Consider the following 15904-nt stretch of genomic DNA (forward strand, 5'->3'; position numbering starts at 1 on the left):
TAAATATGAACTTCGTATGAGCAACTCAAAAAATCTTATCAGTGAAATATTGTAGAGTAATAGGTTTAAAGTAGATACTCAAAGATAAACGAGAAACGATTGTTATATTGATAATCAAAGATAAGCGAAATATTTCCGTCCTTCACTTTATCAAAGATGAATTATTTATTTGTGTCATGATTTTTATCAGATATATATATATATATATATATGGGTAACAGAACTAAAGACAAATGACCCTTCTTCAACTGATGACAATCATTTTACAATAACAGATAACTTAGCTCTAAAATATATGAATAAAATTATAGAACTAACAGATCTAAAAAATAAGCTTATTGACAGATATATTATTAGATGATGACTATCAACCTAAAGCACAACAAAAATGGGAATCAATATACGAAAATGAACTCTTAATTGGAAAAGAATGTGGAAAATAATACAAGCATCTATTGCATATAGAAAAAGCAAAGAATTTCATTGGAAATGTCTACATAATATAGTATCAACAAACTATAAATTAATGAAAATGGAACTCTCGGATGGAAAATGTAACCTCTGTAACATGCATTTAGAAACTCAACAACATATATATATTTTATAGATGCATTCTCTCCAAAGAAATATGGAATTATATAGAACCAGTAATTAATAAAGCAATAAATGGTATTTCCCAACAACACCAAGTGTATAAGATTTCTGAAAGAGACGTTATGCTTGAATGTCATCATTTAAATTTTAACTCTTGTTTAGTTATTAATCTAATAATTCTTTCTACAAAATGGCATATTTGGACATCTAGAAATTAAATTAAATTTGAAAACAAAGCTGAAAGCAAGCAACATGTATTAAATAGTATCATACAGTCTTTAAAAATGAATATTCCAATACTAAAGCACTCAAATAAGTTTTCTTATGTCTGGGATTCATTGACGAACATTTTTGACATATAATGAAACTATGTATATACATGTTGTAATATGGTATTTCATAAAATAGTGTGTTTGAAATATTACACTGTAGACCTATGTGTGCGAATGAGAAAGTATATATAAATGTAAGATGGCATGATGCTGATATGATGTGAACACGTGGTTGGTTAAGATAATTAAAGATTGAGAAAATGCATGCTATACCATATAATATGACCAAGTTATGTAAAGTTGTGGAACAAAATTGTGAATGAGTCCCCCTCCTGTGTGAGGGCAAGCAGTGTTAACTATTAATATGCTGATTGTGAATAAAAATATAATATATATATATATAAATAAGATATTTCTTATAGAGTTTATCGAAGGTAAATTAGAAACTGAGGCAATACAACACTTGGAAGTTACATTTGAATGTTTGCTATAATGTGCATGTCATTCTGAATTAATTGTAATAGTTGCACGGGAAGGGTATTCACATGCGCTTGGTGATCATTTTGAATCAAATATTTAAAATTGCGAAATCCGTTGATATATTGGGATAACATTTAGTCAGATAAAACATTTCTTTCAATAATCATTTTTGTTTTGTTTTATCTGTTGCTTTCTCTCCTATCGTCGACGGCCTTTCACATCACTGACTGGTACTTCACGAGAGAAATAACTGTATAATTCAGTTTCATTTTTACAATTTTCGCATTACTCGTTCTAACTCTCACTTTGCATTGAAATGTGCTGATAGTTTGTTTGTCATTTGTGTAATTCTATAAATAATTCGGCAAACAGTTAATGTAGTTAGATAAAAGAAAAATAGGTATGTGAGAAGTTAGTTTAGAATGCAAGTATACTTGTAACATGGGTATACTTCATCCCTGAGGAAAAGTGTTAGTAGTCATAATACATAAGTTTATTTAGAGCCTGCTTTGCTAAACAAGTGTATGCGTTTTATATAAGTTAAACGCTATGACTAAATATATGACATAAATACGGGACAGCATTTATTTCAAACCAAGGGATAAAGCTATGTAGGATAAACGTAACAACTTGCTTATCTAATAATGTATAGTCAGAGCTAGATCTTTTCTAGATAATGGTCAGTAGTTATTTTAATGAATAACTTAATGTATCTGTGTTTAACTTATGTTAGACCAGTATTTATTTTTTAAGAGTAGTGAGTTATACAAGTTATCGTGTGAACTATGTGATTAGCTTTTGCCCAGTGACTTTGCTTTTTGTAGACCTTATTTTCAATATATATATACATGTAATTGTTTTATGACATAATAACCCAGATGACAAACAAAGACAATATTATATCTCATGACCTGGACTGGCATGGAACTCACGATCTACGGCACCTAATCACCTAAACAAAAATACCTGCATCTTGTACCACTGCGCCATATCCAAGTACTTAAAAAATAACAAATTTTCATTGGCGCAGTGGTGGTCGACTCGTTACACTAGTAGTATCATGGTAAAGCAATTGAGTCATATATACAAGCTATGTGAATTACTTGATTTGAACAGTCATTTCAAGTTCTTTTTACCTATATTTCAGTCATTTAGTAAGATATGTGGCTTGTTGGCTGACATAAATTATGTTCTTTTGTGAAGCTAACTGGGAGTACATTGTGTTGTATATTGATATTTTTAACCATAGCCTGCTAATAACTATAGCTTATGGTCTGTATTTAATTTGTTTTAAATGTAATCGAGTTATAAATGTAAGCTCTGTAACTTGCTTATTGACATATATTATGACCATAATTTACGAAATATAATCGAGTAATGTATGTCCACGATGTATCTTGCTTATTCAAATAAATTTTGACCAACACTTTAAAAATACATATTATTGAGTTATATATGATAACTCCGTGTCTTGCCTGTTGCCATTATATTATAGCTTGTAGTTATATTTAATCAGGTCATTGCGTTACACCAAATCTGTATAATACACGATGTACAATGAATATATTACCTATGGCCATTGGTCATTTATCACACCTTAACCACACAGCTGACACATGAACACAGTATGATGGACAGCATACAATTGTCACGGCCACTGGCGCATAAAGAAATCATATAGGATTTATTGTCATCAGACCGGGCATTGGAGCATGCGCAATTCACCGTGGGTCCATTCTATACTTCCGGTAAGTAATCTGAATATACACGTGATTCCAATGTGTGATTGTATTGGCGGAGTCGTTAAGTCAACATAATCAACGAATAAAAGATTGTTACAAGATCAGTCTTTAAGCATATTGGCTTCAGGTGTCAGAGTAAGCATTTATCCTCTATATCCACTACACCTTCCAGGATGAATCTTATTCTTCCCATCTTTTTGTTTTTCGGTGTTTTCTTAGCCTTGTGTGATTACTCGGATGCATTGAGAAACACGGTAAGTTTTGTTTCTGATTAACACCATTTAATTTCTTAAAACTTGAAATTATTCTGAAATTTAAAAAAAAAACTAATTCGTTGGTTTTCGAATTATATATATATCATGTTTAAAAATATATAACCTTTACTAACTGATAATTGTAAATGAACTTACGAAATGATACGGATATTTTATTTCTAACATCATACACTTTTTTCAGCTGTTGTTGTTTGAATAGTTTTTTTGTCTTCAGTTATCATCACATATATCCTTCTATGTAACGCTTTAGTTGAAATATTGAATTTTTTTCTCCGTGATTGGACAAGGAGTGTAATTTTGGATTGTTTGTTTATCAATTTTTTTAAACGTTAAAAATTCTTTCGTTGAATTAGAATGAGTCACATCAAGAAAATCATGTTTCAATGTTTCCTTTTTATTGTCGGTTTATGCAATGCTTTTAGCTAAGATCATTTTTGCGGTGTTAAAGTATGGTCTTATCAAATTCATGCTTTACTAATCTTTAATACACCTGTTCCATTTACCCAGTTCAGCTAGTAACTTTCACCCTACATTGTCATGAGCAGACTAATGTCATATTAAAATTAGTTACCGGTTCCTAAGGGACGAAGATGTGTAAATCATTAGCTCGGAGAAGTGCTATCTAACTAATATTACATCTCACTACAGTTCTACTACCCCGTTTTTATCAGATATATACATGGAAACTGCCACTCTGTTCTAATTGCATATTGGTTGATTTCCTGCTAGATGTTATTCAGCGGGAGTGTTACTTTCATGATATCAGCGAACCAATCCTATTTAAATAGCGCTGCAATTCTAAAATAAATAAATCATCTAATGCGAACCTTAAACGCGATGAGTTAAAGATAAAAAATAATGTTTTTCCTAATATATCCAAAATGATCGTATGATTTGAAGTACTTAACATTACACCCTTTGGTTTTGGATATTCATCATCAAATATCTACACCAGTATTAACAATACTTCCGAATAGTTAATACAATTCCTCCTTTAGTATTTTAGTATCTTTTATGTACTTTTGAAATTTGACGGAACTATTGCGTGTCTGTGAAGTGTGCCATTTATATCAATTTTGTGTATCTTTCAAACGTGTCATTGATTTATGTGTATCTTTCAAATGTGTCATTAAGTTATATGTAGCTTTCAATTGTGTCATTGATTTCTGTATCTTTCAAATGTGTCATTGATTTCTGTATCTTTCAAATGTGTCATTGATTTCTGTGTGTCTTTCAAATGTGTCATTGATTTCTGTGTATCTTTCAAATATGTCATTAACTTATATGTATCCTTCAAATGTGTCATTGATGTCTGTATCTTTCAAATGTGTCATTGATTTCTGTGCATCTTTCAAATGTGTCATTAATTGTTGTGTATCTTTCAAATGCATCATTAATTTCTGTGTATCTTTGAAACACAATAACACTGATGTGTCGCATTAGTATACTTAACATATATGTTATGTGGTTTGTAGCGTGGAACGGACACTGGCCAGCAAGGTGGAAGTCATTTAGACAATATATACTCTGAATTTGTATCAGATCGTTATGTATTCCGTCTGTGTGGGTTGACCCTATGGCATAATTATCTGTTTGAGTTGACACTGTGGTATTTTTTCCCATGTGGGTTGTGGCCGTGGTATAATCTGTCCGTATATATTGACGCTGTGGTAAATATTTTTTGTGGTTTGACACCATTGTATAATTTGTCCTTTTAGGAATCATTTGTTACTCTCTGTTGATGTGATAGAAGACTTTGTTATTGATACTTCAGTATATTTAGTCCTTTTGTGTTGAAGTAAGATTCGCCCTTGTGTGTAGACCTCGTGGTAAAATTTGTCCTAGTGTGTTGACCTCGTGGTTTATTCGTCCTTGTGTGTGTAATTCGTGGTCAAATTTGTCCATATGTGTTGACTTCGTGGTTTTATTCGTCCTTGTGTGTGTAATTCGTGGTAAAATTTGTCCATATGTGTTGACTTCGTGGTTTAATTCGTCATTGTATGTGGCCTTCGCGATCAAATTTGTCCTAGTGTGTTGACTTCGTGGTTTAATTCGTCCTTGTGTGTGGACTTCGTGGTAAAATTTGTCCATATGTGTTGACTTCGTGGTTTTATTCGTTCTTGTGTGTGGACTTAGTGGTAAGATTCACCTTTATGTATTGACTTTGCCATATTATTTGTCCTTGTGTGTTTATTATTACAATAAACGAAACCTCTTAATAATGCTTTATGTCCAGGGTCATGTTACATATTATCTAGAGATGATTATTCTGCAGGCCCGGCCTAAGCTCAGGTGTGACAATAAAATCGCCTTTGATGTCTGTGTTTATGTCTGTGTATTCTCAGTGTCGCCCTACAGTAGGTGTAACATGATTTACTTGCATGATATCAGTACATTTGTGAGCCCCAATACGTATCATACATCGGTCATTACATACTATCGACGTCTGTTTATGGTAAATATAATACTATACAGATTGATATTATCATGTGAGTAGATTATATTTTCGCTTTTTCGGACATATAGAAAACTATAGTCCGTTTCATTGTTTCAACAAAAAACATCTATTTCAAATTTCAAATAAATAAACTACACAGTGAATACATTATTGCCGTGGTATACCTTTTAAACAAACATATGAAAGAATAAGAGTTACATATCTCCTTATGGATGGAATAAGTAATGGTTTACTTGAGATATTTTAGAATTAACTAAATAAAAACGTTTGAAACGTTCACATTTGTGGTGAGTGATTACTAAAAGTAATTGTATTCCAAGACTTTTCACAAAATGCAGATCTAAAACATGTTTAACGAAAATGATTGATTAGTTAAATAATGTGTTGCTTTAATATCAATCCACAAAGTCCAAATATAATCAAAATGTCGTGATTGATTTTACATTTTGATAATATACATGTTGTTATGATTAACTCGCTTCCCATCGCGAGCCAGGAATATGCATGCTCTGCACCATACTTTGGCAATGTCGATGTTGGTCCAATTTTAACGCTGGGCATATATTCATCATGAAACAATTATCAGGAAAAAATTTGAATTCAATAAATAATAATGTGAAATGACAATGGCTTTTGCAAATCACGTGTACATTAATTAACCAATTTCCACATTTCCACTTATAAAATAATCTCAAAAAATATATAGAGCGTTATGATCGGAAAATGCCTGCAACACAGTTGCATGACACTGAGGTCTGTATAAGCGAAGATATGACAATAAATCTAATATATTTCCCCTGTCGGCCATGTCTCGGTCGTGAAAGAGACCTGCCGTGGACCTCCAGTAAACTGAAGTATGTTTCTCTTTAACAATAATTATATAAAAACAAAGTTTCGATCTTGACCAGGCTTTTCGGTTTGTTAAACACCCTTGTTTCCGTAAAAAAAAAATAGCGAAGTCGTTATAATAGAAGATGAATCCTACCGGTCATTGACAACGCCATACATGACGTCATTAATGGACAATTAACAACGTGTAAGACATGAATAAAAAAATCTCAATAAGGTCACGAGGCTTGAAAAATAAAATATGTCATCCATCAATAGCGATAAAGAAGACAACTTACAAATTGGTTTCATTGTAATGAGGTAGACAAAAGAATTGATTATCATTGTCTGAAATATTTACCAACACAGGCATCATCAGTCAAAAGACAGATAACTAACGCTATTAAGAGGTTGTCCACCTGTATTGTTCTTTTTATTTGTTTAATTAATTGTTTGGTTTTATGCCTAATTGTGACGTAAATGCTGATGACTTTAACCGCAATGATAAATAAATACAAATTAGCAGTCCATGTCCTTTGATAAATAGACGTATTGTTGTTGTCATTAACTTTATAGCGGTCAGGATAACCAGGGTTTTAACCTAGGTCAATGACTTTAAAGGATAATTATGAGAGGTCGTTCGCTAGAAAATGGAAATAAATCGTTTTAACAAATCTAATTAGGTTAATAGATTGTTTGTTTCGTATAAACATGCATAAACAAGGGTTGGACCGATACGTCATGATTTATATCTCGCCACGTTGCTTTTATCCATTTACCATTCATTAAAAGAAGGAATATTTAATATAGTTCATCAACCAATAACAGAACCTACTCTTCTAGCAAATACGATGTTTAGTTACATAGGTACCTACCGATAACCTTCGGTAACATGCTGAATTGCTGGTTGTTTGGTATCGGAAATATCGACTAATTATATTGTATCAAACAAGTGATACTAGTAGCTAATGTTCTCAAGAGTCTTTTTCGCTGTTTTCGAGAAAAATAATAAACGTGAAGACAAGATACCTTCATAACAAATAACAAAATCTATGATCGGCTTCATAATTTCTGCGATACATTTAGTTTATTTGAAATTTGTTGAAAAACCGGGAAAATATGAACCAACGAAAAATGTGAACACATATTGTTGGCCGATGTATGTCACGGAATATCTGTGGTGAAAATATATCAAATTTCCAGCTGTAGGACATGATCAAGGATGTATGTACGGTTAGTCATGTCCTCCACGAAACCACAAAGTCCGAAAAGTGCTACTGTTATGGTCCATTGATTACTCACGCCTGGTGACTTATCCAGGTGATTCTTTAGGTGACAAGTACGACCCTTGCTCTTGTTTCTAACGATAAAAAGTGACACATCTATTTGTACTGATAATCACGAACCATTGACGATATATATCGCAATGTCTTTTTTCTGTGCCATGATATATAATGTTATTGAAGTAAATGAACATAATCACGTTTTTCAGAACCACTGGTTATTATTTCCCTGGCCATATGAATGGAATAGCGTGTGTTTATGTTCACAGTTGTTCCAAGTAAACAGTTTTGTATTGTAGGCCTTGATTAGATTTTGAAATAATTGTAATTTATCTGGAGTAAGGGTATCAAACAGTAATGAATGTTGTATGGTATTGTATCAGTGGTTCTTTCCGTGGAAAAATTAAATAGTGATAAATATATTTTCATAGAGAAAAAAAATGAAAAAAATCATATCTAAAAAGCACCTCGTGAAATAAGCGAAAGGTCTCTGGAGAAAGCAAACAAATAAAATTAGATGAAAAAATAAATCATAGATAATAGATATAACCGTAATTCAAAATTTAATTAATTTTACTGAATAGAAATAAACGACTTCATGGAAAACATTTTACAAAGAGACAAATTATATTCATGTCAAGTCCTCAATATGAGGAACAAGGAGCATGTAGTCTGTTTTGTCCTTGCCAAAGGTAATCGGTCATCAGTAACTGCCACCGACATGCACAGCTGTACATTTGTACGCAACGTGTAAACAGATGATACACGAAATACCTCCAGACGTAGATTGATTTAGAAAACAACAAAATATCTCTCAAATACTTTTTAGTTTGATGATTACATGGCTAAATAAATATAACCGTTACAAAAATAAATAAAAAAGTTAGTAATACATAAGCTTTAATTAGTGAGTATTACTATTATATAGTGTTAACATTACTTTAGTAAAACAAAAAATATGTCAAATCAGGTTCCGTTTTACAGTATCTAATATAAGTTAGATGATAATCTCCCTTTGATAATTCATAACTCAATTTTAAGAAATGATTAGTTGGTCTATAAAATCAACTTCATTTGGAAAGAATTATCCATATTACCGAAGGTATTTCTCTCAAAATTCGACTATTATTATACAGTAAAATTAATACAATACAATTGCGTGCGTATAGGTAGTGCTCCGAAAATCAGGAACATGAAGGAAACTATCAGAGACCATGCCACTGTGCTTGTATTAATGAGATTATTAAGCTTTTTAAATGAATCAATACATGAAACAATAAGTGAAACAATTTTGATAAATTAAAAAGTAAATCAAAACAGATTACATATAAACCTTGCATGAGTCCATTAAAATATTGCTCCAAAGAAAAAGAATCAGGCGTATTAAGATATTTTCAAATAAAGTTTGATATTGAGTGTCTTATTTGTTATGTGTGTGTTTTTATTGGTCTTTTCAATTATGTTAATTGGTTTTTACCGAATATGATATGTTATAATTTAAATGATTTATAGTAGATGTACATAAATCTAAAGCGCAAATATCAGCACATTTGTGTCCGCTCTTCATGATAATATAGAATATTTATTGCCAGAATATTAATATGATTGAGCTAACTGACAATATGATTTATCGTTGGCATTACACGGTTGGCTACCCCTGACCATTGTCCAGTTGGTATACCATAAATATGACTAGTCTGACGGATATGTGAAGTCTGGCAAGGTGACAACTACTAACACTGAACGATTCATAGAAACGACCCTTCCATTAAGCATTGTTAGCTTAATAACTTATATATAACACAAATTACAATATTGTTCTCTCCGTGTGCATGACAAATATACTAAAATGATGATAGGAAATTGATGTTAATCAAAATATTTATTCTGAAAATATCATTTTTCATCTGTTTTAAGGTATATAATGAACATGTGTTTTCTTTTTATAGAAATAAAACCTAACATATCTTTGAAGCTACTCTAAGGATGTTACATATCCTCACGTGTATCGACAAACATTCTTATCGTTATATTTCAATACTTGATATTGATTCACCACCTTGTACTTTACTGCCAAGCGTATTGTGTGTCAAGCACAGAACAATAAAAAGGAAACTTGTGTCCTGCATTGCGTGGGGGGTCTTTGTATACTCATTAATAGCTTAATAGGACTTGGTGACATATCATCGATATTTGATGATGCATACCGATAGCATTGTTTAAGTTGGTAAGCATTTCTCGACATCGTCAATGTCACTTGTCTGATTTCTTTTTATCTGAGTTTCTGCATGCAGAAATGTGCACGTGATTTCCATATTTACCTTAACTGCTATTATTATAGACATACTATACAGCTTAGGAAAGTTTTTTTCTATGGTGATTTTCAAACTTTCACAGGAAAACTTATGTTGTGAAATACATGGAATTTTGGTTATCGATCTTTAAAATGATGAAAGTCATTTGTCCTCTAAACATGGGTAGAAATTATTTCTTGATTCCAAAAATTCAAATGGACAAATAACACATAACAGCACGATATTTACTTAATGTTCTTCAGATTGCTGAACCAAGCGATTGTAGTTTTGTTGTGTTTGATATTAAACCTAAGAGTATATACATGTTTATTATCCCTATTTAATTAATTCTGAATCATTAAATTTTAATTCAATTACATTTAAATTTACTATAACATGTTAATTAATAAATTAGCATTTATCGAAATGTTTATGTTTTACAGAGAACGAGTAGATATGACCCCCGCCGGAGTAGACTTCAGGCGATGAGGAATCCTCTTGCACGTTCTGCGCTACGGGCTAGACGCCCGACGAGCGGAAGTCGAAGAGCATCCCAGTTGAGAGTCATGTCGAGACGACGCGGAGGAGTAAACGCCGCTACCTCAATTAAAAACACGAAGAACTCTGACACAAAACACATCAAACAGACGATTATTATTGCAAAAACAGCTAACATAATGTCGCCGATTGGTACTCAGAATAACGACAAAACTGCAATTTCTAGCCGGGGAAGTGGAGGTGTTCAAAACTCGTCTCCTCCGAGAAATCTCGCAATCTCCTCCACCAGAAATCGAATACTCCAAGCTGGAAATCGCAGACCATTTCGGAGAAACAATGGTCAAGCGTCGCCCGCTGCATCAAGAGCCGGGAGTCAAATGAATGGCAGATTAGGAGCTTCCGGTCGAGGTGTAGGAAGTCGTGGTTTCGGAAACAGACATCCAAGTAGTCTCGGACACCAAGGTTAGCGATTTTATAAGGAATTTGTTTCGTTCTTTCAAAGGCAATAAAACTATGTTTGAGTCCATATTATAATAGTAACGTTTAGAATTCGTGCATTAGTTTATTTTACAATTATTTCTAGTAATGCTATGTAGCTCACTACATGTATAGGATATCTTCTCAAAATCAGTTTGCATATTATAAGGAAAGTTTTACTTTCAAAAAATAGTTTCAAGGATTTTCTAGTCTAAAAACACATTTCAAACCAAATTAACTTTTCCGTTTGTTTGTAGGAAGCCTTGGCAGTCGTTTTGGTAACTCAGGTGGACATGGAAGCTCATTGGGGGGACACGGAGGTTCACATGGTGGACAAGGAGGTCAATTTGGAGGAAATGGAGGTTCGATGAGTGGACGTGGAGGTTCATTTGGTGGAAATGGAGGTTCAACGGGAGGACATGGAGGTTCATTTGGTGGAAATGGGGGCTCACTTGGAGGACATGGAGGTTCATTTGGTGGAAATGGGGGCTCACTTGGAGGACATGGAGGTTCATTTGGTGGAAATGGAGGTTCAACGGGAGGACATGGAGGTTCATTTGGTGGAAATGGGGGCTCACTTGGAGGACACGGAGGTTCATTTGGTGGAAATGGGGGCTCACTTGGAGGGCATGGAGGTTCATTTGGTGGAAATGGGGCTTCCATGGGAGGACATGGAGGTTCATTTGGTGGAAATGGGGGCTCACTTGGAGGACATGGAGGTTCATTTGGTGGAAATGGGGGTCCATTAGGAGGACGTGGTGGAGTTGAAAATCACGGTAGCAATACGGGAGGTCACGGTGTAGGATCATCATCTGGAATAGCTCATGGAGGATCACATCCTTCTAATCACGCCTCTCCTCAAAATAACTTCAGATCTGTTCAGAACAATTTAGGTCAGTCCGGTTCTAGTTCAAACTTTAATATTGCTGATATGCTTCTTTCTGGACTGGGAGTAGCATCGAGTTCGCCTAACCTTTTGGCCTTAATGTCCAGTGGAACCCTCAATGCTGGGGGAGGAACGAACGGGATGGCCTCGAATGCTGCAACGGTCCCTGATTTGACTGGTTTGTTCCGAGGGAAAGAGGGAGCAACGTTGTTAAACAGTCTCGTGCAGAACATTATTGGAAACGGTGGCGGAATGGGGGTCACGGCGCCTTCAGTAATGACCGGACCTACATCACTTCCGATGATTTCACATGTCGGCAGTGGCGCACAAGCGAGTAAAACTGTTTCCGCAGGTGGCGGACAACACGCGCCTATTATCATAGAAGCTGGTAGTAATATACAGGTCGGTTTTCGACACACTAACGGGGGTCCAAATATTGTTATAAAATCAGCAGCGACGACAACTCCGCCTCCCACTTTTCTTGCCTCGGCAACAGCGATGAATTTACCTGCATTAGGCATGGAATTAGGAGAAGAATTACCTTGATCAAGGCAGAGCAAAGTAATTGGTTTTAATATATTGTCCTTTTCTCAAAGGGATACATTTATATCCTCCCTTCAAAAGGCGAGAGAAATGACGGCAGGGAACAAATATGTCCGGTGGGCGCTCTTTGTTAACATAATAATGCGTTAACTCTCTGCTCGGGGAACACAACCACTGGTTCCTAATTTTGCGTTTGGTTACATTATCGAACACATTTACAATCATATCTTTGTTTTTGCTTTTTTATGTTGATTAAAAGATTAAAAGTGATATGATTATTTAGATAACTAAACATTAAAAAGAAAAAAGATGAAATATAATCCTTTTTTTTTTGGCTTTATGATATAATTGTTTTAATTCACACAGGGTCAACTTTATTATCATTGTAAGATCATTCACTTATCATTGTGTCGTGTCTTTCAATGTTCTTTTGCAAACGCCTATCCCACGTTACTTTCGATTTACCTAATGTTCCCAACCCTACGTCATATTCCCCATTGCTCTATAGTTTTCATCTATTTTTAGCATCTGGAGTGCTGTATTGATATAATTACGGTGTATTTGTATACGTGCAATTGTAAAGTGATATGTAAAAATATGGACGGAGAATAATGTGAGTAATGAAAACAATATCAGATCTGTAAATATATTTACATACTTATATAAATGTATATATGAACATTTGTTGATCGAATTAACATGTATATCATATATTTACTTGATGTAAAACCGGTTTTAAACATAGATTTAATGGTTTAGATAGGTTGATGATATTGTTGATGTGTAATAGGTTGATCATCTTCTGCGATGATTTGTTATGCTTATGGTTTAACGCCCATTAAAATTTTTCCGAAGATACAATATCTCATCTTATAAGTGTACGTTTTGCTAAAAAATAGAAAATAAATAGACTGATTATGATCGACTGACAAGTTGTATATTTTCATACAATTCCAAAAGTTCTATGAATTATATTTTTACCACTTGTTTGAAATTAAATTTGATAAATCGCAAATTTTATTACAACGATCTCGTATCCGTCATCATGTGTAATTGTTTTACAAATATCTTAGCGATCACTTTTAGGGCGCATTGTTTTCGGTATATGTTTTGCAATGCTAATTACTGCATTATTTGTGATATAAGGTATGTATGCGGGCCATGGCTTGTCGATGGTAAACTAATATATCTCAAATGTCGTTGTTTGTTATACATCCAAGATAAATCCCATTAAGACATTAGCTATATAGTTTTACAAGTACGTCCAAGGTAAATGTATCGTTACCATTTCTAGGTCACTGGACTTCGGGAAGAATTTATCAATAGATAGTAACCCTTAATGAAAATATATCAAATATTATATTTCTTACGTTGTGTTACAGCCTTATTTAAAGATATCCATGTTTATGTGTTAACTTATAATGAATACAAGAAAATAATAAAATTCTTCGATATCATTTTCAGTGCCAGTTACAAAATTCCTCACAATTTAAAACCTCCACATCCTTGATGTTACGTGATAGTAAATGGTAGGAATATCAAACAATATACAGCTTAAAAGGTATTGTACCAAATATGTCATACTACGAACAAAAATGGAACGATATATCTATCAAATTATTTTGTTGAGGACAAAAGTGCTTTAATCCATAGTAATGCATGGAATACATCTATATGTTATTGACATTGTACAAACATAACATATTGAAGATTATTTATCTTGTAATAACTATTCTACATTAGAATGTCTAAACTATTATCAAGCAACTAATCAATGTTGCAATAATCATTATCTTACACTTATCTTTATAGCTTAGCTTAATTTCTGAGTTTTTGAGTCATACAACAGTCAATACACTTTTGGAGGGCAGTGAGTTACTATAAATTGATAAAAAAGGAAGATATGTTATCTACCGAAGAACGTCAAAATGTCAACGATGTAATTAATATCTATCAAAGAAGCTTTGAATTAAATAGAAAGAACCAAACCAGAAAAAAAAACATTAAAAGAATAATTAAAGCTGTAGATGACGGAATTTTTTTTTGAATTCGATTGAACATGTGATCTGAATATTAAGAAAATGCGTTTCGTATCAATTATATATTTGTACTTTGAAGCTAGATCATGGATTTAAACATAGATCACATATTGTTTAAAATGTTTCTCTTGTATATGACTATATAATTGATTGTTGAGGCTCGCTTTATTTAATCCCAAGTTATTCGTATCGCGAGAAATTGATTATATAAGAAATATCTATTTCTGTGCTAGTGAAAGTTATTGATATGAAGCATATACAGTATGTACTTTTTTTAAAGGCTGATACACTGTATGTGTGTTGAAGTCTGTTCTGCACGTGTACTCATTAGTCTGACAAACAAGGTATACTATTGATATTGTAAATGCCAATACGTTCAATAGAAAATGTTTTGCATATCAATAAAACATAAAAACATTGAATGTTAAAACCATAGAAAAGTTTCGGTTGAAATGTTGCTGCTAAAAATGCATTCTTCTCGGTTTAATAATTTTTGCAAAACCGCAAAAATTTGGACCAATGAAAATCACAACATTTACAATATTACAGTTAACAATGGATAACACCAGACAAAAGTATGTCGATGATACAGGTGTTTTTTTTAATTGCACAACACGCCAATTGTCACTTCCCTATTTCATTTTCCCTCACAGGGGATTATCTCAGATATTTTATATATTCTTATGTGTATGTGTGAGCAAATGTTTACTTCTATATAATTATGGGTTATGAAAATGTACAGTGTGAACTGTAATAAAATCACGTTTTATATAAAACATTGCTTTTTTTGTATTATTATTTGTATGTGTAGCTCAAAATTATTTCTTTATTATTCCGCCGTGGTTTATGTATATTGACTGTACCCCACAAATTGTACAAAAGACACACAAGATGTGAAAACATATTTAAAAAAGAGTTATATACAACCCAACCAAGATTATCAACCTGCATCATACAGCTGTTATGCCTTTCTATGACTGATTAGTGATTCTAGGGTCTAAGGTGTAAGACGAGGCGACCAATTAAGCCCGAAATAGGTCGACCGAAATGCATGGGAATGCTGAAAACATCTATACTTCAATAACTGTAATGATTTTCGATATTTTATTTCAAAGACCATTAAGTACACGATCAGTTTTATCTAATCCTATTTTTTCTTTAATTAGAAACAACATTCCAGAATTTCAAAAACGGAGTACTTCTGAACACTTTCTCAAAGCCATTAAACAGTTGAT

The 15904-nt window shown here is 33.1% G+C and overlaps 1 protein-coding gene across 4 annotated transcripts; it reads left to right on the forward strand.

Annotated features, from left to right (window-relative positions):
* Positions 1–3179: 3179 nt before the first annotated feature.
* On the forward strand, positions 3180–15445 carry LOC117315543 (glycine-rich cell wall structural protein 1-like). 4 transcript variants are annotated; one of them, XM_033869781.1, is made up of 4 exons: positions 3180–3342; positions 10670–11186; positions 11459–11704; positions 11747–15445. In XM_033869781.1, exons 1-4 carry the CDS (start codon positions 3262–3264, stop codon positions 12631–12633), a joined length of 1731 nt encoding a protein of 576 aa, XP_033725672.1. In that variant the 5' UTR covers positions 3180–3261; the 3' UTR covers positions 12634–15445. The 4 variants fall into 4 exon arrangements, with proteins under 4 accessions (XP_033725672.1, XP_033725671.1, XP_033725673.1 ...); XM_033869780.1 differs by having other exon boundaries at positions 11459–11620; positions 11663–15445; XM_033869782.1 differs by having other exon boundaries at positions 11459–11584; positions 11711–15445.
* The last annotated feature ends 459 nt before the right edge of the window (positions 15446–15904 follow it).

The sequence above is a fragment of the Pecten maximus genome, chromosome 17, assembly GCF_902652985.1.
Source record: "Pecten maximus chromosome 17, xPecMax1.1, whole genome shotgun sequence".
Lineage (NCBI taxonomy): Eukaryota > Metazoa > Mollusca > Bivalvia > Pectinida > Pectinidae > Pecten > Pecten maximus.

Coding starts and splice junctions, on each gene's coding strand:
- LOC117315543 (XM_033869779.1), top strand. CDS start 3,262: ATGAATCTTATTCTTCCCATCTTTTTGTTTTTCGGTGTTTTCTTAGCC. Junction 3,343..10,669: donor CGGATGCATTGAGAAACACG/GTAAGTTTTGTT, acceptor TATGTTTTACAG/AGAACGAGTAGATATGACCC. Junction 11,187..11,458: donor AAGTAGTCTCGGACACCAAG/GTTAGCGATTTT, acceptor GTTTGTTTGTAG/GAAGCCTTGGCAGTCGTTTT.